The 24,677-nt window shown below is 34.7% G+C and overlaps 1 protein-coding gene, 1 long non-coding RNA gene and 1 other non-coding gene across 3 annotated transcripts in view; 2 read left to right on the top strand and 1 right to left on the bottom strand.

Moving 5' to 3' along the window:
- Positions 1-305: 305 nt before the first annotated feature.
- On the top strand, positions 306-11,478 carry LOC105713531 (uncharacterized). Its single transcript, XR_001106579.3, has 3 exons — positions 306-316; positions 7,036-7,157; positions 11,147-11,478. It is a non-coding gene; the product is annotated as an uncharacterized LOC105713531 (long non-coding RNA).
- The window catches only part of DSG1 (desmoglein 1), a 62,518-nt gene continuing 41,420 nt past the window's right edge, over positions 3,580-24,677 (bottom strand). Inside the window, exons 9-18 of the mRNA XM_012447302.2 lie at positions 23,196-23,362; positions 21,357-21,491; positions 20,877-21,062; positions 18,445-18,704; positions 16,595-16,734; positions 15,039-15,311; positions 11,262-11,392; positions 10,859-10,928; positions 8,683-8,882; positions 3,580-6,616 (exon numbers count right to left, since the gene is read on the bottom strand). Of these exons, the coding sequence (XP_012302725.2) occupies positions 5,561-6,616; positions 8,683-8,882; positions 10,859-10,928; positions 11,262-11,392; positions 15,039-15,311; positions 16,595-16,734; positions 18,445-18,704; positions 20,877-21,062; positions 21,357-21,491; positions 23,196-23,362 (2,618 nt within the window). The 3' untranslated portion in view covers positions 3,580-5,560. The remainder of the gene's footprint in view (positions 6,617-8,682; positions 8,883-10,858; positions 10,929-11,261; positions 11,393-15,038; positions 15,312-16,594; positions 16,735-18,444; positions 18,705-20,876; positions 21,063-21,356; positions 21,492-23,195; positions 23,363-24,677) is intronic.
- On the top strand, positions 9,400-9,505 carry LOC135276117 (U6 spliceosomal RNA). Its single transcript, XR_010343684.1, has one exon. It is a non-coding gene; the product is annotated as a U6 spliceosomal RNA (small nuclear RNA).

Here is a 24,677-nt window from a genome sequence, read left to right on the forward strand (position 1 = left end):
GAGAGAAGAGAGAGAAAGAAGAGACAGTAGACAGAGGACATAGAAAGAGACTGAGAGAGAGAGTAGATAAAAAAAGAGATTGGAGAGAAGGGAAAGATGGGAGAAAGACACAGAAAAGAGAAAGAAAGAGAAGATAAAAAAAAGAGAGAAGAGAGAAGGAGAGGAAACAGAAAGAGAGAGAGGAAAAAGAATAGGAAAGAAGCTATTAGGGAAGAAGCAAAGTCCTTGATTTGAGTAGAACTGGAGGACTATGTTTTCATATAAGTAGGCCACAAACTCTATGGAATAAGCCCATGGGAGGGAGGAGAAGATGGGTGTGAGTGCAGGTAGATATGGAGGTTTGGCAGAGGAAGATGAATGCATTCAAAATGGATGACTTTTGTCTTACTCAATGAACAATAGGATTAGACCATCCACAAAGAATGAGAAAGGAAGAGGGCTTGTGGGAGGTTTGAAGACAGAGAAGATGCAGAGTAGCAATCTAGTATGATGAGATGGGACATCTATAAGAGGAGCAGATAGGATTTCAGAGAAGTATCTAATATTATGCTGAGCTTTGAGATTGAGTGTTTAATATTTAAAAACCAGTTCACTTGGATAATTTGTTTAGCTGTTTGTGTGCAGATAGGGATGGAAGGCAAAAGTTCTGGAGTGAGAGAGAGAGAGAGGGCAGGGCAAGGAGGTTGAAGGCATTGACAAAGAGGTGACTCCAGTTGGATTCCTGAAGCTAGATTAGACAGACAGGTGAAGCTGACAGTGAAAAAGTGGTGGGAGTCAACACATTGAAGCTTTGATGACGTGGGGGAATGACAATAATGTGAACCAATTAAGGATGAGAGGGAAATGGTCAGAGGCTGCAGGGACAGAAATGGAGGCATTCAAGGTAGCAGCATGCCAGGTTATGACAAGAAAATGGCAGCTGAGTGGAGGGGAGAAATGGAGGTCTAGAAATGAGAATCTGGGCCTTGGGTGGTTCATCCATGTGGATGTTTAAGTTACTATGAACACTCTCAGAAGCTGGGAAAGTCACAAAAGAGTTTAGGCCAGGATAATGGAGTCTTCATTAAAAGTAGAGACATTAGGAAGAAGAGAAGAGAGGGAAGGGATAATATGAGTCTGAAAGAGGTAAGATTTTGTGCAAGATGAAGTTCATAATAGTCTGGAAGTGGCATTGGAGAACAAAAGGAGATGCATCCCAGTAAAGATGAAAGGGTATGATTTTAAAGGCAAAAAAGAAAAAAAGCCATTTTAAAAGAAATAAAATGAGGGTATAGGCAAAAATAAAAATGCAGAGTACAAAAGAAAGAAAGGTAAAAGTATAAAGAGGCTACAAGTATCAAATAAAAACTAAAAATGCAAACTTTTTATCATCTGTTCATTCGTGTGGGGCTAACCACCTGGTCAAACCTGGTCTCTAGCATCTGTAAGTAGTGGTCCAGAGAGTAGCTTCCTCAGTACATTTTAAAAAAGATATTTAAGTAATGGAGAATGAAAACATATTTTAACATTGTGAAAATAAAAGAATGATATCTCCTCCAATACAGGATGATAATAATAACTAGATTTGATAACTTGGAATTATTTCTTACAGTCTAAAACCTCCCCCTTGCTCACAATTCAGAAAAGATAAGGGAGGCATATTAATCATTTTATTTATTGTTGTACACATAACTCTTTGGAAATTACAAATCAACTTAAAAAAACCAACAGATGACCAAGCAAGAAACTAGCACCCAAATGATCCATAAACTTTTATATTGAAACTTGAAGAAGAGTACCTTGTTTTAAACACCACCAGAGATAAATATTTAAAAAGCTTGTAAAACAGACAGCAAAAGAAAAATAAGTTAGACTAGGTTCAGTTTGATGATCAAGTGTTTAGTAAGTCAAATACAGCTAAATTGGGGAGAGAATGTAGACAATTAAACAAGATTATACATTGTTTTAAAATTATTTGATGGTTAGATAATAGGTTGATCTGTTCAAGTTTTGTCCTAACTTAGTGGAATAATCTGGAAGTGGAAAACAGATTTGATTTCATGGAGAGTTGCAGTCTACTGTGGACTGCAGTATTCTAGTGCAATGTGAAATGGATCTTAAAAATACCAAAAATCACCAAAAAAATTGGAATTTATAAAATAGGCATGGGAAAATGTGGCAAATACTTTTAAAAGTTTGTTTTGGGTTTTAAATGTCTTTCCAAAATAGTCATGAGCATTTATGCTAAAGATTATAACACCTTTAAACTCCAGCAAAAGTCAAAGGGTGTCATATATTTTGTACCATGACAATCAAATATTGGTATGAATTCAGAAATAAATTGCATAGATAACTAAAAACATCTATTTACTAGAGTAGAAATGTAAAATTTGAGGACATATAATTACGATTTTGTCAGAACATTTTCTTGAATAAAAATTATGATGCTAAAAACTTTATACACAAATATAGAACAGATGTCTAGATGAAGATATATAAATAACTCATAATATATATGTTTTCTTTTAATTTTTCAGTGCAAATGCAATTACATCAGGCAACACTCTTAGAAGTAAATAATACGGAGCAGGTATATCTGGAATTCAGTGTCCAAATTAGCCTGAGATGGTATTTTGGTTGATATTAAATGGTAAAGTATTTATAATGCACTAATTTTTGCCCCTAAAGACTACCTCTCTAGAAAGTCAGATAGATACTTTCTAAACATTATGATTTGTTTTCAAACCATACATACATAGCATTAAATGACTATCTCTTTCTTCCTCCTTTTGTTAAGAGCAAGTTGATCTGAAACTCAGCTTGAATCCTAATTATAGCAATCACCTATAAAATGATTTGCATATCTCTTCTTGGTCTATGACATGATGTACATGATCTAGAGTAAACATCTACACAGAAGAATGAAGTTCTGCCCAAATCTTGTTCACTGAAAAATGACATGCCTTTAAATAACTACTAAAATGGCTGATGGCTTAAAAAGGTAATTTTCAAATTTAGGACTAAACAAAACATCAACGTGCAATCCTGGAAGAAAAAAATGGTTGGAAAGTATCTTCCCAGAAAGATAGATGACTAATACTTCCATTTTTCTTGTTTTCCCATCAACGTGCAATTCTGGAAGAAAAATTTGGTTAGAAAGTATCTTCCTAGAAAGATAGATGACTAATACTGCCATTTTTTTTTTCTTGTTTTTCTCATTGGTTAACAGTGTTTAGGAGTTCAAATGTAATTAAATTGGGGGAATCTTAACTACCTGCACATCTTAACAGCAATAGTTATTGAAGACAGTTATTTTGTTGTTTGCAAGACAACATAAAAAATATCTCTGGAAGCTATCAGGTGTTTTAAGAAACGGCCTGTGGTGAGGATATTTCATATCAAAACAACAAGCAAGTTTCCTGCGGTCAGATATCATTCCCTTTAATAAATTACTTAATTAATTCATTAATAATTTTTTCTATTCTTTACAACCGGACCCAGGCATACTCAAGTATATTTTAATAAATACCTTTTGACTTTATTTCTGGAAAGATTACCCATCCTTAGTGTAGCCCCCTAAGTGGTAGAAAAAGAAAAGACTCCCTTTGAATGACTTTATTTATATCTCTGCATTTTGGCATACTACAGACTATCAAAATTTTACATATTCTACAGAGTTAAAAGAAGATATATACTGTAGCTTTTAAAATATTAGCCTTATCTGCTATTATTCAGAGCAAAATAGCTCTATGTTAAATAATTCACTCCTGTGCCCTTTTTACCAGTGTAGGAAGTCAAATAACTATTCTTTGGCCTTGTAATTTCCTGGGAAATTTGAATAATTGGGGTAAGTTCTTTAAAAGTTGTATATAATTCACAATTCCAGGGAAAAATTTTTTTTCTAATTTTATTTTGTCTTATAGAGTTTCAGTTTAGTGAGCTTATAGTAACGTATTTAAGAAAGAAAAAAATTTCTCTACCATGCAATATTAAATTTACCTTTTTCTTAGAATGCTTTGATTCTTTTTAGAGATTTTTAATCAGATAACACTATATAGCAAACATACAGACATGGTATTTCATCAATAGGGCATTACTAAATTGCATTACTAAATTTTGAAGCCAGAAAAATATGTTATACTATATAATTTGGACGCTACCTATAAATCAGAGCATATATAAGCCACGATCTTATTGACAAATCAAATCAAGAATTTAAAATGTATGCAAGTGAGAAAAATTAGGGGGTGAGATACACTAGTGGAATAGGTTATCTACATTTCATTGTGGTCAACACAATATTGTCAACTCTGTTAAAGGTTCCTAGTTGACCCCCGCAAAATGGTAGCAGAGGTTTGCTAAAGCAACCACTGCTTTACGTACTAAAAGCCAATAATTAGCATGGTATTACTTTACAAAAGAATTCTTTTCTAACTTTCCCCATTAAACATTTTACATGTTCTAAAAAAATTTTTTCAGATCCCCTTAAAAAAAAAATTCCCCAAAGCTTAAGCATACTGCAAGCTTCTTTTCTTCTTCTTCAATTTTGTCCACAGCTCAGCCTGTGTAAATCATTTTAATATTGGAGCTATGTAATAAAGAGATGGATATGAATGAATATCACATACTAAAAACAAAACCTGAAAACACAATTCAGTTCCCATCTGCTTACTTGTAAGGTCATTTACCACTAGTGATGACAACCATGTTGGGCCTCATTTGCTTCAATTTGAGAAGTTAACTTAGCAAGTTTTGCTTTCTTCCATCAAAACCACAGTGGTAAAAGGAAAGCTGAGTGTGATATTCCTCAACTTCACCAGTAAGCAATATCCATCAAGATTACATGTATCACTAAACACAAACTAGAATCAGAAGAGTCCTTGACTCCACAGGAGATTTAACTGAGGCCCCAAATTAAGATTCAGAGTCAGGCATTGTTAGTTTACCCTGCACAAACCTCATTCTATTGCCACTCTCTTAACAGAATTTCCTCCTAGGAAATACTTCCTAATTTAAAATTTATTTTATCTGGTGCGGTAATTAAGGTAGGAGTGCTTGATGGCTTGTGGACTTGACTATGTTGCCAAACTTAAATAAAAATCGGTTAACCCTTGTATAAATCTGTGGTTGAAGTTTTATTTATGTTATCTGTGAAACCGACAGGGCGTCTGGCACACATTTTAGATTTTCCTACAGACATGAACACATATTGCATGTTTAGTTCTTTTTGAATTTTGCCCAAGCTATGTGGCAAAGCAAAACAGAGCAAGGAGAATTATGCCAATTGATGTCATAAGGCCAGTTACAGGCTGGAGATACACTACAGGCCACACAAGCCCAAAGAAGACTCTGCCTCAAGTTTTAGTTCCTTAGTCCTAATATAACAAAAAAGTTTATGAACGCTAAGGAGAGCTCTCCCTAGTAGCAATGTTTCCATTTATTTTTCTCATTGTGGTTTCTCACCTTGGTCCTCAATGATCTGAGCACCAAGTGGTGCATCATAAATCACATTGCTAGTGTTTGGGTGGTGGGAATTGGATCTGAATCACAATGACTATGAGAAAGTGAGCTGGGATCCTGACTACTTGCTATATTGCACGGTACTGTACTTTGTGATTCGACTTCGAGCTGTGCTAGGGGAGGCAGACCCAATGGTTTGGTTAAAGTGATGGTCAGAGGAGCTCCTCATGTGGCCAATGGTGGCTGTCCCTCCCAAGCTGCTCAGGCCCATGCCACTACCACTTATGCCAGCTCCACTCAGGGCCCCGCCCCCAGCACCCATGCTGGTGCCAACCAGGCCACTGCTGCCTATGCCACCACTTATCCCACTGGTGCCACTGATTCCAGTTACACCAGTGCCAGAAACAACCCTCTCTGTGACAATCACATTGTGGGCATTGGCTAATTCAGGGTGCATACTCAGACTACCTATCATGCCAGAAGTTGGTTGGATTACTCTTTCTGTCACTACCACATTTGAAGACTCTCTAGGATGATGGAGAGTCAGAGAGGTGGGTAGACTAGAACTTGGTGCTATTACCCTTTCTGTCACTATAACATTTGACCCATCTCGCAGGTCAGGCATCTCTAACATTCCATGCAAATCAACGCCAGAGATCGGGCCGACCACTCTCTCTGTCACCACCACATTTGATGCTTGTCGGTTATCATGAATGTGCACAGAGGGCTTCCGAGTGTCAGAGGTGGTGTAAGACTCGGTCACAGTGACATTACCATAGCCCAGAGGATCGGGAATAGACTTAGGATGCTGTACACCAGGTCCTGAGGGATAGGTGCTCTCAGAAATTACTGTGGTAGTGCCGAAATGTGGGGAGATGGGTGGGTGTCCACTAACAATGGGCTCTGTTTCCTGAGGAGGGCAAACTGGTTCAGTGCTTTGGGGTGGCCAAGAAGGATCAGGGTCTGGATATGATTCAATTTCTTTTCCCAGGCTGATGTCTGCCAACTTCTTAAATTTAGGGCCCAGTGTATCCAAGAAGCTGTCATCCAGGTCTTCTCCAATGAAGCTACAACAACCCACAGAACCAGCAGGGGAACCTACACCTTCGATGTCATATATGAGCAAACAGTCATTGGATGGGCGTCCTTCATCTTCATCTGCATAAGCATATGCTTTCTGAATTTATAGGAGAAAGAGAAAATGAAATTATGAATGCATATTTAACAACAATAGAACAGGCTTTATCATTAGTTTTTCTTCCAGAGCGTTTCCAATCAGAAATGAAATAAAACAAGATTCTAACATCTGCTAGAGAAGCTTTAAAAATCATTTTATAAGTACTTGAAATAATTTGGTTAGAAATTATTTTAAGTATAATTATAATAATATATTATGATATTAAAAATTTACTTAGATGGACCTATTTATAATTGTGTACTTTGGACATAAAACTATGCACAAAAAAATCACATGAAATGTTTTATAACAAAGTTAAAAGGAGGCATATAAAAATGCTGAACTTGAAGGACACAAAAATGTGTTGTTTCATTTTTTGTCTACAAAGGGTAGTTCATAGTTGTTTTGGGTACACTCAGGATTCTGTTTCTTTCCTTCAGATGGAATGAATATGCTGATTCTGTGAAGGTTTATTGCAACATGGCTTTTTCAGCACAGCAACAGGAAAGTTTGACTCTGGGTCTGTTCTACAAAATTGAAGGTGACCAGAGACAGTTTTAAAAATATATAATATCTCTAAATTCAAAGTAAAAGCCCAAAGGCATGTATACTTTTGTTTCATCTTTGCTGTTCATAACAGTGGATTGTAAACTTTCAGGTTAACAGAAATACCTTATAGGTAACCAACTCATTGTGCCATTCATGTAAAAAAAAATATTGAGCCTTTGCTGTTTGCCAGACACTCTGTGTTTGGAACTTAGCTATGCATAATGAACAATACCAGATACACAGAGCTTATATTTTGGTTGAGTGAGACAGACAACACAGAAGCATATGGTCAGGCGGTGGCAGATGCAGGGTAAAGAAAAGGAAAGTGATAGGTGTGGTTTTAGATAGGATGATTAAGGAAGGGATCTTTGATAAAGTGATATGTGATCAGAGATTTGAAGGAAGATGTTTTTATGTTACATTTTAATAACAACAAATAATATAAAAATATTGTTATATGTATGGATAAGCATTCCTGTGGTTTTCAACAAGCCTCATTACTATCTATTGCTATTTGAAGGCTTTTACTAATATTTTATTTTAAAATATCAGCTTATTTAACCTAGTGATGTCAATATCACTAGGTTAGTTAATGAAAGACTTTTAGGCCAGAATGTAGAAGGACAGAAATGTTTTTCCAGTCAGTACCAGGGACAAGAACTTCCTGAAGTTTGGGTATCACATAGTGTGTAACCATGGACAATTACGCTTCTTCCTGGGTATGGCAAAGTTAAGTCTCTTGCAGTTGCTTCTCCAGGCTTCATGCCTTTCCCACCACCTGCAGCGTGTTCTTACAATGTTCTGGAAGTAGACTTTAGCTCTTGACCCCACTCTTATTAACTGTTGACTATGTGTCTAGAATTGAGCTAGATACTGGCAATATAATGTGAAGAACATATGGATGAGACACTAAAAATGGTGGTAGACATATAAACTGACAGATTATATGTTACAATTACAGGTTTTATAAATGTATAAACCAAGTACTGCAGAAATACAGATGAGGAAACATTAAACCTATTTTGAATGAGAGGGTTAAGTGTAAAAACTTCAGAGGGATAGTGATATTTGGACTGGGTCTTGATGGGTAGGGGTTTGTGAAAGACTAGTGGGATGCAAGCACTCCAGGAAGGGCCCAGGATGAGCAAAGGCATGGAGGTGAAATGTCTGTGGCAAAGGTGCTCAGCAAGTGGAATGGATGTCAAGGAGTAATTGGAGATGAGAGGGAGGGTTCATTTTGTGAACAATCTTAATTAACATGTTAAGGACTTTGGATTGCAAGCCATGAACAAAAGAAAGCTGGGAGCCATTGGTTGTTTTTAAGTGGGGGAGTAAAGTGTGAAGGTCAGAGCTTTTGATATATAATTCATTAACAGCATGGATTGTTGGGCACAAAGATTAAAGGCTGAGAACCCAGTTAGGAGACTCCTGCGAAAGCCCCTTTGGGCATTAGGGAAAGCTTGGAGAAGAGCAGTGGGCACACGATGGCGAGAAAAGCATGTGGCTAGGGACGTTACCTGACAGAAGTAGCTTTCCATGAAATTCATATTCAGACCTCCTTCTCTACATTCCCTCATAGAATTTCTTCTTAATGTTCCGGAGTATTCTTGACATGTATCAGGCATTCCTGACGTGTTAACTTCCTCTCTTATTTCAACTCTCTCTCCTCCTCCCAGATCGTGCATTTCTCTGCCACCATACTCATTTGTATAAACTCCTAAAAGTGTTGAACGAATTACATTTATTTTCTTTAGTCTATCATAAACTAAAAATTAACAACTTGCTACAAATATATGATTTCTTCATTTAGATATGCATTTGTGCATAAAGAAATAAAAATATAATACATAAAGAAAGGAAATATTAATACAATATTGAGCTCAAAATAATATTATTAATAAATTTGTCAATTTGGTAATTATCTGTTGAGAGAGTACTATATTCTCTGCTGGAAGTGAAGGCTGCAGAGAAATTATAAAAATCTTTGCCCTAAAGAGTTTGATTTCAACATGAGAGAAATTGGAGGGAAAATACTCAAATTCTGAAAGTTAAAAAAATAGTGTAAGAATACCCCAATGTATTACTAGAAGCACAGGACATCCAGAAAAAGACATGAGAACTACTGGCTTTCAGAGAGGAGATTATGGCTATGTAAGGAGAAAGGTTTTCATGAATCTTGGGTTTGCACTTGGATGTGAGGGGTAAATTGAACACTGTTACTATATTTGAGGTAGATACTCGCTTCGGTAGCACATATACTAAAATTAGTACTATACAGAGAAGAGTAGCATTGCCCCTGCACAGGATGATACACAAATTAGTCAAGTGTTTTGCCTTTTTTAAATTAAAAAAAAAAGAAATATTTGAAGTAGGTGAGCAAAAATGATGGGCTGGACTGTGGGACTGCTATGAAATGAAGAATGTTGTCAGTGGGATAGGTACCCATTGGCTTTAGTATGTGAAGGATCCTGAGTTTGGGAACAATGTGTTTTTCATGTTTCAGTTGTCCTTGGTGCCTCTTATGGTGCTTTGCTCAAAATGTGTGCAAAAGTTTGCAGACTTAATGGGAACAAATGCATAAATAAATATTGATGGATTTGACGATCTGACAAGTCTTGAGAACCGATTGGGTGACAGTGAATGTGAGTCAACAACGAGATTCTGCTTTTGAGGTGAGAAGACATTGGGGTTATTAATGAAAATGGACAATCAGGTGGAGAAATAGATTTAAAGACTAGTGTGTCCAGTTCTTTGAATAAGGTCCAGTTCTACAAGTTATACACATTCCTATGCCTGTTGTATATTAGAGTTTAAAGTAGAAAATAATGGTTACTGTCTAAAAAGACTATGAGAAAAATAAGCTAACCAATAGTAATTATTTACCTTGAGAAAAATAATGTGATACAACTATTTTTACAGATATGAAATGTTATTTTAATTGTTCTTTTATTGTAGTGGTAGTTATCCACCGACTGTGAAATTCTAATTGTTCCCTGGTTTTTGCCTGTGAATTGGTCTAGACGCCCATTTTAAGGCAAGTTGTATTCATGTAGTCTTACCCATGTGCAAGAAGAAACTCCACCATGTGCACACAATCTTGGTTGAGAGCTTTGAAAGATTTTGACAGTGTTTTATCTACTTACTTTCAATTAAAGAAATTGGACAAATATTTTTTGGGTAATATTTATGATGATAATAAAAATGAATGTAGTTTTTGCTTTGTTATAATAAGCAGCTAAAGTCAAAGCAATTTTGAATCCTTAAATTAGTTGTGTATAAAGATTTTAGCCTCAATAAATGAGCACAAGTCTATTTCAGTTGGGTTTAATTCTAATTAATGTATATACGTGTATGAAATAGATGTGTGTTTATAATGAAATTTGTTCTATAAAATAAAAAGTCTTGACAAAAGCTTACTCATGGTTACAATTCAGTACTATATAGAGAGAGATCCTAATTAGATCACCTTCTAAGCACTCTTTGATGGTTGAGGAAAATTTTTAAAATGCAGCATCTAAGAATAATAATTTCAGTAGGTTTTTCCTAGCCATTTAATTTACAAATTAGTCATTTAAAAAAGAATGATATAACCACTTTTAAAGAAAAGTAAGATAATCAAAAACAATATGCAAAGAGAAAAAACAGACTTCCTACTTAGTCATTTGAGTTGTTAAACAAAATTTTTTTTCTTACCTGAGTTGTCAATGAATTCAATCAGATTTTGAGCACCAGATACTGGTGGTACACAGACAGTGTTTGAAGGCTAAAAGACAGGAAACAACATTTCCTTTTGTTATGACAAATGATTATAATCTTTCTATAGTTATACATTTGGTTTATTCTCAAATTACCTCAGATTTCTTAACAGGATACTATTTAGGAAATTCTGAAATATATTTAAATTTGAACTTCATTTAGAAAGCCTTTTCTGGTTACTTCCATCTAATTTTGTTGTACTTTTGATTTCATTTTCCTCATTAGCTTTCTCAGCACAAAAAAACAGCTAGACTGTGAGTGATGGTGGCCATCTTGGTTGATGTGTAGAGATTGAATTTCAGTGACTACCAAAGGCTGTTTCTTAGAATGTGGCACTTACATCGAGCTGTGGTCCTTCTTCTGACCATACATGCATTGCTCCATCTGAACATTCGGGAACAGGCTCAAAGCCGCCTACACTACGAGCAGCAGCACCTCCACAATCGCAACAGATCATCAAAAATGGGACCACTGGTGGTGGAAGGATAGTAATACTGGAGTTAGCATTGGATAGAAATGAAAAACAAAACAACCTGATTTTTTTTTTATGGTTAAATTTGAATTCCTAATATAACTAGTTGGTTCTAAAATTATGAAAGTTTCAGAATACAAGCTGAATAATGGTCAGACACCAAAGTAAATGGGAGCTTCCATATACTAGACTGCAGTCAATTTTAGTTTGTTTTATAGTATTAAAAATTACAAATAGTGGGCCTGGCATGGTGGCTCCCACCTGTAATCCAAGCACTTTGGGAGGTAGAAGTGGGTGGATCCCTAAAGCCCAGGAGTTTGAGACAAGCCTGAGCAAAATGGTGAAACCCTATCTCTACAAAAAATACAAAAATTAGGCAGGCATGGGGGCTTTTGCCTGTAGTCCCGGCTACTCTAGAGGCTGAGGTGGGAGGATGGCTTGAATGAGGGAGGCTGAGGCTGCTCAACCAGGGAGGTGAGTGGTGGTTGTGCCACTGTACTACAGTCTGAGTGACAGAGTGAGACCCTGTCTCAAAAAAAATTACAGATAGTATTACATTATTAAAACTGATGAATTTTTCCATGTCATTACTTAGAAAAATATTAGAGGAGAGAAAAAGGAAAGATGAAAAGGTCAGGCAATATATTTGATCCTTTGTATTCTCTCCTCCATGTCTTTATTTTCTTCCTTTCACCTGTGCTTGTCTTTATTCCAACATTGAGATCTTATTCATGCTTCCAACAATTCTCTATGAGGCTATTATTTCCCCCACACAGATGTCTTTTCTTTCAGTAACTCTTATACAAATAGAAAACATCACACTGCTTAACAATGTCTTTTGCTGTTGATAACTGGAGTTTTCTTATTTATCTATTTATTATCAGCCTCTCATATAGTATAATCTTGGTAAATGGTTTTGAATAAATGGATGAAATATAGAATGTATAAATTAAAATTGTGGAGAAGGAGGAAAGGAAAATAGAAGGAAGTAAATTAGGGAGGTGGGAAGATAGTAGGGATAGAAACAAGGGAGAGAGGGAGAGAAGAAAAAAGGAAAAAAGAGGAAAACAAGTTCATGGGTTGGTTTTCTGAAAATCTACCAGAGAGAAAACTTTGAGTCTACAGGTAATGATGACTCTAAGGCCCATATATAATTTGTAAATCTTTTATTAGCTACAGTACCCAGAGGTGGTTGGCACTATGAAAAACCAACTCAGGCTGGGCACAGTGGCTCACGCCTGTAATCCCAACACTTTAGGATGCCAAGGCGGGTGGATCACGAGGTCATGAGATGGAGGCCATCCTGGCTAACATGGTAAAACCCCGTGTCCACTAAAAAATACAAAAATGAGCCGGGTGTGGTGGCAGGTGCCTGAATTCCTAGGCAAGATCGCATTATTGCACTCCAGTCTGGGCTACAGAGTGGGAAAAAAACCCAACTCAACATGACAGGTATTATTTATGATTATAGTAGTGACAATCAGCACTTGGGTAATTAAGTTACTCCTATGAAGTATTAAATTTAAAAATTTTACAATGTTAGTTGGTAATCAATATGAATAACAAATAAAGAATGAACTCTTTTCATATATATTTTATGTTATATTCTTCAATTTCACTAGCATTTTTGCCTTTTTCTTGTCTTGGTTCATTTTGATCAAAATGCTTTTTTCTTCTCTCTCTCTTTTCCTATTCCCTGTTTCATGGAACTTTTCCTAGTTATTACTTTAATTAATTATGAACCAATAAGAATAAACTCTTATTTGTTAGTGTAGAAATTTCATTTTTTGGAAATACATTTTAAATTTTGGAAACAGAACTCCAGCTGTAAGCTGTGTTATCTGCATGCCTAGATTCATTGAGGTGTAGATGAGCCACAATGTTGAATACAATGTTCAAAAAGGTTGAGTTGTTTAAAATCAGAGAAAACCCAGTTTGCAAATAAATGTAGCAAAAAATGTCTATCGCTGTTCATGTAGAGACAGAGTCTTGCTCTGTCGCCAGGTGCCAGGCTGGAGTGCAGTGGTGCAATCTTGGCTCACTGCAACCTCCGCCTCCTGGATTCAAGCAATTCTCCTGCCTCAGCCTCCCGAGTAGCTGGGACTACAGGCGCGCCACCACGCCCAGCTAATTTTTGTATTTTTTAGTAAAGACGGGGTTTCACCATGTTGGCCAAGATAGTCTCGATCTCTTGACCTCGTGATCCGCCCGCCTCGGCCTCCCAAAGTGCTGGGATTACAGGTTTGAGCCACCGCTGCCGGCCGAAAAAATATTTTATATGTAAGTGCTCTGACTTCACATTTTGTGTATGCATTCGAATTAAATATCTGAGGTACCTTCTGACATTAAGATTTTATGATTCCACATTTGAAAATGACAATGCTTACATTAATTTAATTGTAATGCGCAGATTACAACCAACTTACTTTAGAGTTCCTGTTCTCATTTCTCAAAGACGGTGCCATGTGGCTTATCTCACTCTAATTTCTATCATCATTCAAGGTAATGTTAAACGTCATCTGAAGAATGCACTGGGTTCTACCTTTATGCAGAATCCAGACCCTTGACTAGTGCTACCCTAGTGGCCATAGAACACGCTAAATGCTTCATGTGTGGTACTTCTTTTTCATCATCAAAGCAATATTTTAAGGTAAGTATTATTTCATACATGACAAAAGCAAGGCTCAGAAAGGTTAGGTGACCTTTGGAAGACTCAGAAAATTAAGCTTAGAAACCAGGGTTTAACCCTAGGTCTATTTGACTCTCCTTTTATTTATTCTGTGCAGTGATAGTATGAATAAAATCTCTTCAAGACCTGTCCCCTGCCTATCTTTTTAGTTTAAACTTTCACCAGCTGTCATGTACATCTTTATTCTTGCACGTTGGGGTTCTTCATTGCAGTACCTTGCACTCTCATTCTTTTGGGTTTTTGCACATAGATTTTTTTTCTTTGTATTGTGTTCCCTTTCTCTTGTTCATCAGGCTAACTCCTATTCATCTTTTAAAATGCAACTAAGAGTTTACTTTTTCTCTGTAGTCTTTTCTTTTTTCTTTCTTTTTTTTTTTTTTTTGAGACTGAGTTTGGCTCTGTCGCCCAAGCTATAGTGCAGTTATGTGATCTTGGTTCATTGCAACCTCCCCCGCCTCCTGGGTTCAAGCCATTCTGCTTCAGCCTTCCAAGTAGCTAGGGTTAGAGGTGCCTATCACCAGGCTCTGCTAATTTTTGTATTTTTAGTAAAGATGGCGGTTTCACCATGTTGGCCAGACTGGTCTTGAACTTCTGACCTCAAGTGATCTGCCCACCTTGGCCTGCCAAAGTTTTGGGATTATAGCCATGAGTCACTGCATCTGGCCCTCTGTAGCCTTTTTTGATTGTCTTCTTCACTGAAATAGCAATTTGAGCCTACTTGTTATGGCACTTTAGGTTACACTGAGACTTAATGCAAATAAATTTTTATCCTCCACAGTCCTATAAGGGGTCAATAAGTTTTTTTCATCTTATAAACCCAGTGCCAAGCATGGAAATTTCTTGATAATTGCACAAATCGAGAATTTGTAAAATATGTTTTATCAAAGAATCAGAAAACTTCTCCCTTACCATTTTTTTGGGGGGACACATATACCTCGGATTGCTAAAGTACTTACATCCTAAGACCAAGAATCCCATGATGAGTAGTCCAATGCCAGCAGGACCAAAATGTACATTGTCTGAGAAAAGTGGTACATCAAGTTGACTGGTAGGTACTTCATCCCAAGTTGTGCTGGTTTCTTGTGGAGTGAAATTATCTTCTCTGCTATTATTGGTACTACTTCCAGTGTTCGTATTTGTATCACTATCTGTAGTAGTCTCACCGCCGTTGAAATCAAAATCTTGTATGTCAATATTTATTGTACCAGTGCAAGTTCTTTGAAGATCATCTGTAATAATGTTCAAAATGGAAGAAATATTTTAGACATTTAGCATCATAGTGGTTGGACAATACAGAATTATTTTTTACATCAATATTTATTTTAATATCTTTATTCTCATAATTTCTCCTAACTTGCCAAATCATCCCTTGTTTTTGACTCAGTTTTAAAAATCAACTAAATTATTATATTATTATTATAAATAACATTATTAGTCATAGTAATACTATTTATTGGATTATTTCCTTGCATTACTAATATTTGGATATTATATGTAATTTGAAAGGTATAGAATTACAGAAAGAAGCAAAACAAAACCAGAAACCAAATTCATGGTAGCAGCACCCAAGGACAACCCCTGCTGGTATATTTTAAAATGACCTTTTGTCCTTCATTATAATGCTGAATGCTTGCTTATTATTTATGTTACATTGATGTGATCATATGGTTCATTCCATTTTTTCACTTTAAACTATAAGCATTATTTTATATTTTAATAAACTTTTTATTATCAAAGTTCCTGATGGTTATATAATTTTATATCAAATGTACCATGGTTTACTTACCCAGTTGCCCATTATTTATATGGTTTTCAATATCTAATTATTAGTGCTGTAATTAACATCTTGTGCATTCAACCTATTATATTTTAACTTTTCCTAAGGTTATTAAAAGTGGAATTATTCAGCAAAAATATAGGAATAATTTGTTTGAGGTTAGTTTTGTAATCTTTATTACATGGATGTAAACTCAGTTGTCTGACTTTATTAATTGATGTAACCCTAGAATCTGGCACAATGGCTGACATTTAGTTAGGACTCAATATACACTTTCTAAATAAATGAATAAAAACATTTCTGGAAGTGTATAACAGAAATATGTTTAAATCCAGTCTATATGATATGGAAACTCATGCCCTTTCTGCTCAACTATGCTAACCCTGTTTTGTTTTTGTTGTTATTTCTATCATTATCATCACATCCTTCTAAACCTGTATTGTATTGTTCCATTTTAAAGAAGCGATAACAGGTATAGATGATTAAATAACTTCTCTAAGATTCTATAGCTAGTAAGTGATGGTAGAAGACACTAATCTAGTCTCATCTGAAGACTCATGGTCTTAGCAACTAAATTATACTGCCTCAAGTAGTTGAAGTTATGAGTCTATAATGCCCAATGTGACAACTTTTGTTGGAAAGAGGTTACTTTAAAATATGATAATTAAAATTTTAATATCTTAAAGTATATGCAGCTTTCTCTAGAAAAGATAAAAATGTAAATTGATTTATTACCATCTATAGAGAGAATTGTTCCTTGGTATTTTCCCCCAAGTATATTATATTGTTCCTTGGTAATTTTATTTTTCAAAGTGATTATGCCTGTTCTTGAGTCAACAGCTAGCAGGTCAGCTGGATTATTTCCCATTACATATCTGTATTTGAAAGAAAATGATACAAATTAATGTCAGCTATCTAAAAAAAGAAGAAGAAATTTTAATTTAAAATGTATTTTTTCAGTGAGTAGTTATAACCCCTGGATATAGTTTTCAGTTACTAGAGACCTTATTTTATTTCAGGTCTGTCTTAGCTATATGGGGTCATTCATGGGTACATCAAGATTTACATTTAAGAAAAATGATTACTGAGCACCCATTTCTTATGGAATGTCCTTTTATGCCCAGTTGGATGTCAGAATAATACTTTGATTCTTGCATCTCATTTTCATTTGATTTAGGTAGCAGCAGAACTATTACAGAACACTCAGATCCTGGGATTTCCTGGGCTGCTCCTAATTCTATTCTTTTACAAAGAAATTACTTCATCAGCTTGGCCTGCACTTTCCCCGTTTCCACTCCTACTCCCCACATGCACTAGAACTTGACAAGACCTCTTTTGAATTCCAAACTATGGCCTTGCCTTGATCCTCTATCCTATTCTTCTTTTGAATCTTTATCTTTGACTTCCCTGTTTTCCTTCTTATCTACTATTTGTGAAACAAACAATGTTAGATAATATTCTCTCTCTCTCTCTCTTTCTCTCTCTCTGGCATTCTACTAAGTTCTGGGTTGGGGCTACCCTCCATGAATTCACTCCTACAGGGTACAAGAAAGCTCATCAGCAACGTAGTACAGTGTGACAGGACCTCTAACAGAAGTACTCACACTATGTGAGGAGAACACCAAGAAAGAACTTTCAAAACACATGGGTGGGCTGGACGCAGTGACTCACGCCTGTAATCCAAGCACTTTGGGAGGCCAAGGAGGGCGGATCACATGAGCTCAGGAGTTTGAGACTGACCTGGCCAAAGTGGTGAAACCTCTTCTCTACGAAAGCAAAAATTAGCCAGGCATGGTAACAGGTTCCTGTAGTCCCAGCTACTTGGGAGGCTGAGGGAGGGGAATCGCTTGAACTCGGGAGGCGGAGGTAGCAGTGAGCTGGCATCGCGCCACTGCACTCCAGCCTGGGTGACAGAGTGAAACTCCATCTCAAAAAACAAACAAACAAACAAACAAAAAAACCCAAACAACAAAAAACACATGGGCGAATTGCTTCTCTCATTCTTCTTGTCACAGTCACATATGCAAATACAGGTACATGTGCACGTGCAGAATTTTTTTGTGATTAGGTGGAAATATTTCCATATATAGAATTTTAAAAAACGACATAACATGGTTTTCCTTAATATAACTAATTTTTCACACCAGTGTTGTTGACCAATATTAAATGCTGAATAAAGTGAAGAATATAATTGAAATGAGCTAGCCAAATCTAATTGATTTCAAGCTGGCAGCTTTGCAATGGGGAAATCATTCCTTAAACTCTTCTGAGGGACTAATCACAGCCTGTGGTGATCAACTAATTGATCAATAAGATACAGAAACACAGGAGTGTCGATATTTTTGAGATTATATTATTTTTACATATCACATCTTTACAGTTTAACATCTTACATCTTGCATGAATTTTTATGTTTTAAGTTAAACATTTTAAACTGAATAACAGTTTATAGTACTTTTTACGATTAAATGATAGTTTGAAAAATAATGAAAAGTATTTTAACTCAGATATTTATAATCTCTAAAGAGAATATATATACTTAAGTTCAATATGTGAGGAAAATTAGTTGAAAGTGTCATTCTTACCTAGCAGTTGTTGAAGGTCCACCTGTGTCCTGGTCCGTAGCTATAAAGTCTCCCACTTTAGAGTTTGCTCCCATATTACCAGTTACTACATATGTCTTTGAACCTGGACGAAACACTGGGCCTTCACGTTGATTTTGCACAGTCACAGAAATTGCAGTTGCTGTCAGTTTATATTGAGACATAATTGAATGATGAAATTCAGCTTTATTTCTGACGCCAATACTGAGTTGCAGATTCTTCACAGCTTCATAATCTAAGGGCTAGAAAATAGAGTGAAATAGTTTTATTATAAGAAGAGAAAACATTCCAGATGAAAGAGAAATCCTTTGATAATAGTAAAAAAAATCTTATTCTCTTTCTTTATGAAACATAAATGCACACAAATACATAATCTATTCTTAAAGTTTTAATCTTTGATTCATGTAAATTTGTGCAAATAAAGAAACAATTCAGTTCCTAGATCCATTGTTGAAAAGTTGAAAACACATGACATGAGCTTTAATTGTTCCCCAAACAAATTAAAAACTTAAAGTAATACAGATAGTCAAATTTTGTATATTTTTTAGTGCAAAGACAACTTATCCTACCTTTAATCATTTTATGTTTCTCAGAAAGTAGCTATTTATTACACAGTATGGATCAAATATATTAGAAGGTCAATCATTTGAATGGTTTTATCCATAAGAACTATTTAGAAAAAATTTCACATCTGTAAATGTGACTCTGAATAAAACAGATAATAGAATGCAATATGCGTATAATATATTTACTTTCTTCAACATGCTTTAGAAAAACTTATTCCATAAAATAGTCAAGTGGTGATTTTCTTTATGAAAAATGATATTAATATCCACAACACATAAAATGCACAAACAACTATGCCTTTAGAGCCATACATACCAAATAAATTTTTCTAAATTTTCACAAAAGTAATTTAGATAAAAATAGAGATTCACACATTGAGCTCTCCTATGTAGCTAAAATGTTGAATCTTTGTTCTAATGTTGGCTTTATTTACAATTCAAAGAATGGCTGTATATATACATTACACACACATAAAATATATATGTATATAATTATAATGAAGGATTTAATATATGATATGTCTGGGCAAACAATTATCATTCTCATTTTACAGATCGAGATATTGAGGACAGATGGGTTGAATAATTTTCTGAAGTAATATAATAGTTTGGGGCAAAATAGATTAGACTCCAATTTCCCCAGTAATGAATCCTAAATAGTATCATGGAAAGAATGTGAACTTCATATCTAGAGAAAACTAGGTTTAAGTGTTGGCTGCACTACTTACTAGCTATGAGAACTTACGCAGGTTCTGTGCTCTCTTGGAGCTTCAATGTCTTTATCTGCAATATGGAAATAATATAACCTAATTCGCAGGGATGCTGTGAGGGATAAACTAAAGCATCTGCATACTGTCTCAAGTTAAATACAAGCTGTAGGCATGGTGACACTTTAAGAAGACACAGGAGGCAAAAAGCCATACATTCCTATGGGGACAGAGTAGTTTGAGAGTCTGTTTTCCAGGCCTATTCTGAAAAAAAAAAATAGTTAAATAGGGATTACATTTTACCATGAAAATACATATTGTTTGCAACATATACAATCCATGCACAGCTGTCACAGATTTAAAAAATTGACTCTACAAGTTGCGTAGCACAGGGAGAAACTTTGACTATCAGCTCCCTAGGGGGCGGATTTTTTTTTTCCTCTCACATCTCAGATGAAATTTTACTGCAGGTAAATGTGGACCATTAATATGTGGAGGACATAAGAGAACGGTGCTGGACCAGTTGACTTAGATCGAATTTCCAGTGTATCTGTGTTCCTAAAAAGCTTTGGTCAGCAGCCATGGTGAGATGGGGTTGATAATTCTACATTTATAGTAATTTAACTTAAATTTTATAAAAACACACTGGAGGAATAAACACATTTTCATTTATATGATGAATATTCTACATGTGTAGCAATTGACTTACAATGTTGACATGAACACATTTTTAAAGCCCCTATTAAATCTGCTTTAAAACAATTCTTAAAACGTTAACCTTAAGGATTAATTATACTTTGTTTTAAGCATAAAATACTATTTTTAAGGTGCCTTCAATTTATATGATCTATTTGGGAGTACTGTGTTGATAAAATGTTCAAGTTAAAATTCAATGCCTGTTTTTCTGAAATGACTATAAGCAGAAAGACTATATTGAAAAGCCTGGCAACAGAGCAAGACTCTGTTTCAAAAAAAAAAAAAAAAAAAAAAAAAACCTTCCATGTTATATATAAATTTAAAACTCAGTAATTTAATTCTTTTAGTGAGTCAAGTTTGTGAAATGTTGGCTTCATTTTATTTTAAGCTTAACATTTTGAAAACAAATTAAGAAAACAAAATATTTAGGATAATTACACCATACCTTAACAACCTTTAAAATTCCCACATTTGTTCTTTCATTCATTTCTATGTCAAACCAATTTCCTTCATTTCCAGAGATAAAGAAAATTACTGCCATCCAGTTAGCTGAGAACTCTTCATCCAAATCAATTACTCTAATCTGCATCAAATTTGTATATAGAGTATTTTCTTCAATTTCTATGTCATACTGAAACGAGAAGTGAAAACTCTTAGCATCAACTGTGTGAAAGAGAGAAGAACTATAGTAGGCTTATACCAGAATGTTGATAACTTCATTATTTAGAAAAGCTACCCGTGCTTTTAATCTCATTTTTCATTGCTTAAATCCATTTATTCTTGCATAAACACAAGAAAAAGGTATGTGTCTACATTTGGGTTGTATGTCAATAAATATAATATGTGCCTCTGTGAACAGAATTATTAGTATATGTTTTAGAATGTAGTGAATTTAGAGTTATTAATTTCAAGAACAAATACTTACTTTAGAGTGTTCCATGTAAGGGATGTTGTCATTGACATCGAGGATTTTGATGTTGCACTCACACTCTGCTGACATGCCATCTGCCCCACCATCTCGGTCAGAGCCTCTTACAGCAAGAGAATACTGGCCGTATTGCTAAAAATACATATTGCAAGTAACATCACACTTGACATAGAAAGCCTTTACTTTGTCTTATGTAACGTTCTTTTAAATGTTAGCTCAACATTTACATAAATCTATTATAGAGGGTTAACACAGAATATGGAAAAATCCACAAATTTTACATGATTATTCCCAATAATGCTTATCATGCGTTATTTAAAAGATGAAACACTTTTTAAAAGACTTCATTTCTTATTAATAATAGTATGTCCAGAGGTGGAAAATGTTTATAAAGGGTAAAACAAACCAGAATGATCTCAAAGAAAGAGATTAAGTTTACCAAAAGTTTATGGCACAAAAATTCCATACCCTAAATAATCAGCCCCCGAGTGTGCAAGAAGCATATAAAGAGATAACAAAGGTTTGTGTTTTGAGAGGTAGTGGGTTGTGGCAATGGAGTTATTCGTGATCTATCTATTCTTGACTCTATTCAATGGTGCTCACATTCCTAGAAGCTGGTAAAAACTATGGAGGTTTTCCTCGACTCATGCAAAAATGCACTCATTCAAAATGATGGTTATAATTTAGGGGGTTTTGTAGAGACATCTTGAGGTCTCTCCATTGACCCCAGGTTAAGAATATCTGCTCTGGTGGCTTCCCAATGCCTGCAGAGTCCCTTTCCTTCTGACAGCCCTTTCTTACAGTGCTTTACCACTAAAGCTCTTTTGACACGAAAGAAACCCCATTGGGCCGTTTAAGAAAGTTTGAGAGAGAAAAAGCTGAACATTCAATTTCTTCTAATGTTAATTTTCAAACACATATGAAAGGAGACTTAGGTAGCCTAGAAACTTATAACATTTAGGTAATTAAAGAGTATTAAAATAATATGATTTATCCTAAACCTAAACATCATTGGCAAGGAGATTGTCATTTTAATAACTAAAACAAAATGAACTGAATACCATCAGAACATAAAGTTTCCTCACTTATGTCCCTAATGTACGTATAGGTCAGCAACGTTCTATTAAAAGTTAGTATTTTTAAAATAATGAAAAAGTAGATATCTTAAAACTAAATCATGAAATCACATATCATGCTGGAAACCTCATAATGCTGACTTTACTCTTTTAACAATCACTAGTTATTTTCTTATTTGTAAATAAAAAGATTGGTCAGGCTGTTATTTAATTCCTATCCATCATTCTTATTCTGTGGTTCATTTCCCAAAGTAAATGAACGGGTGGGCAATCAGTAGATGTTAACATAGGAAAAACAAGAGTTCTATTGTCAATGGAGCTGACATCTGCTGGGTTGAAGAAAGAGAGCCTCGTGTGTAAATATTCTTGGAGCCTCCAGCATACTCACATGCGTTGTAGCTCACCAAGATGTGGACATATAGCAAGTGTTTCCTAAATTCATTTCATTATAGAACACATTCTTTAGAGAAATGCATCTTTGACTCTACCTTAGGCATATGTTCATGTACTTTCACAATCTAGTTTTCTTTAATTGAAGCAAATTTTAATTAATATTATATGAAAAATGCCAGTACAAAATGTAATTGAAAAATTCCCCTTTTCATTTTAAAAATGTTTCTTACATGAAAGAAGCATGTGAAAAAGTTGTACAACTAAAAATTTAAAACATCATTTTCTTCATCTTTTTTTCTCTTCAGTACCCTTGCTTTTAGAATCAATTTCTTTGAGACTAAAAACCCCCTTATAGAAAAAGAATTACCTCTCTGTCTAGAAAATTATTCATCGTTCGAATTTCTCCAGTATATCTGTTGATAATAAACATTAGTGCATCTGAGGGTTCTTGTCTTATAATCTTGAAGGCTATTTTTGAGTTCAAATTGTTTGGTTCATCTGCATCAGTAGCATTGAGTATCATCACCAGTGTATCTGTAAATCAAGGAAAACTGATTGTAAATGGGCAATTTACATTTTTGTTACAGTATAGCATATCACCTTTCCAAAAGGTGTTAGAGTTACTTGATCCATGTAATGTGGACTTCATTGTTTTCCCTTTCTACTCCTTCTACATACAAATAGATTAGCTCCTTTATATATCTTTGCTTAATAAAAGGATCACATTTTACTAGGAATCTAGGCATTGCTGATAACTAGGAAACAAAGGAAATGTGTTATTCTGGCTTTCTATTTCTTCTTCTAGTACATTTTCTTATTTTTTAAAAAGATGCTATGGTGAAACCAAATGATAATAAGACCAGACCAACATTTTCCCAACTTTCTAAACACTTTCTAGCTGTATAATCTTGGCCTTAGTTTCCATATCTATAAATGGGGATAATATTACTGCCATACTCACTGAATTCATGTGAGAATTAAATAATTAATAAGAGAAAACTATATAAAGTTTCTAATGAATAATGCACACTTGATAAATATACATTATTACTATAGTTTTGTTTTGGGTGATCCTTTGTTAAGTGCAAGGTAACTAGTAGATCTAAAGAAATGCTTGTTGAAGTACATACATTATCCTGTCTCTTATCATTTTCATTAATTTTACAAGTAGTTTTGATGAAGATTATTGGATTATTGGAGAATGTGAAAAGCTGCCAGTTCTCATTCATAAATTTGGAATTCTTCTCTACTGTCCAACTCCATTTCAAATACAATTTTCCTACAAATGCTCCAGGACATCTCTCATCCCCCACCTGGATTCATTGTAGCATAATTTTTAAAATGTTTTTACTAGATAATTAACATTTATGTACACTTATATAATTTATATAATTAAATTCCATTGCAACTATTGAAAGCAGTGAAAAACTACATGTTCTGATATGAAAATAGGTTCGAAATATATTCATATAAAAATTCATGTTGTGGATTAGTATGTAAAACAGATGATACCATTTATGTTCAAAAACATGTTATTTATGTTTACATAATTAGGGAAAGCATGTACACACAGTGCATACCTTTGAAGAATGGTACTAGAAAATGCAGACAACAGATTTTTGTTCCTTTTTACTTTCATATTACATAAATTTAATGAACATTTTTATAATGACATTTTTAAAAGTTCAAAGTATAGGTGCAGTATGTTAATGAATAAACGTAAAGTGTAGGGATTTTTGGAATTTACAAGAAATTTTATTACTTAAAGTTTAAACCACAAAATGAAGTTTTGTGTGGAAGTGATTTCTATAAGTGATTTTAAAGTAGCTAACTTTAAAAAGGAAAAAAA

The sequence above is a fragment of the Aotus nancymaae genome, unplaced genomic scaffold, assembly GCF_030222135.1.
Source record: "Aotus nancymaae isolate 86718 unplaced genomic scaffold, 86718_ANA_hifiasm-v0.15.2.pri h1tg000020l, whole genome shotgun sequence".
Taxonomy (NCBI): Eukaryota; Metazoa; Chordata; class Mammalia; order Primates; family Aotidae; genus Aotus; species Aotus nancymaae.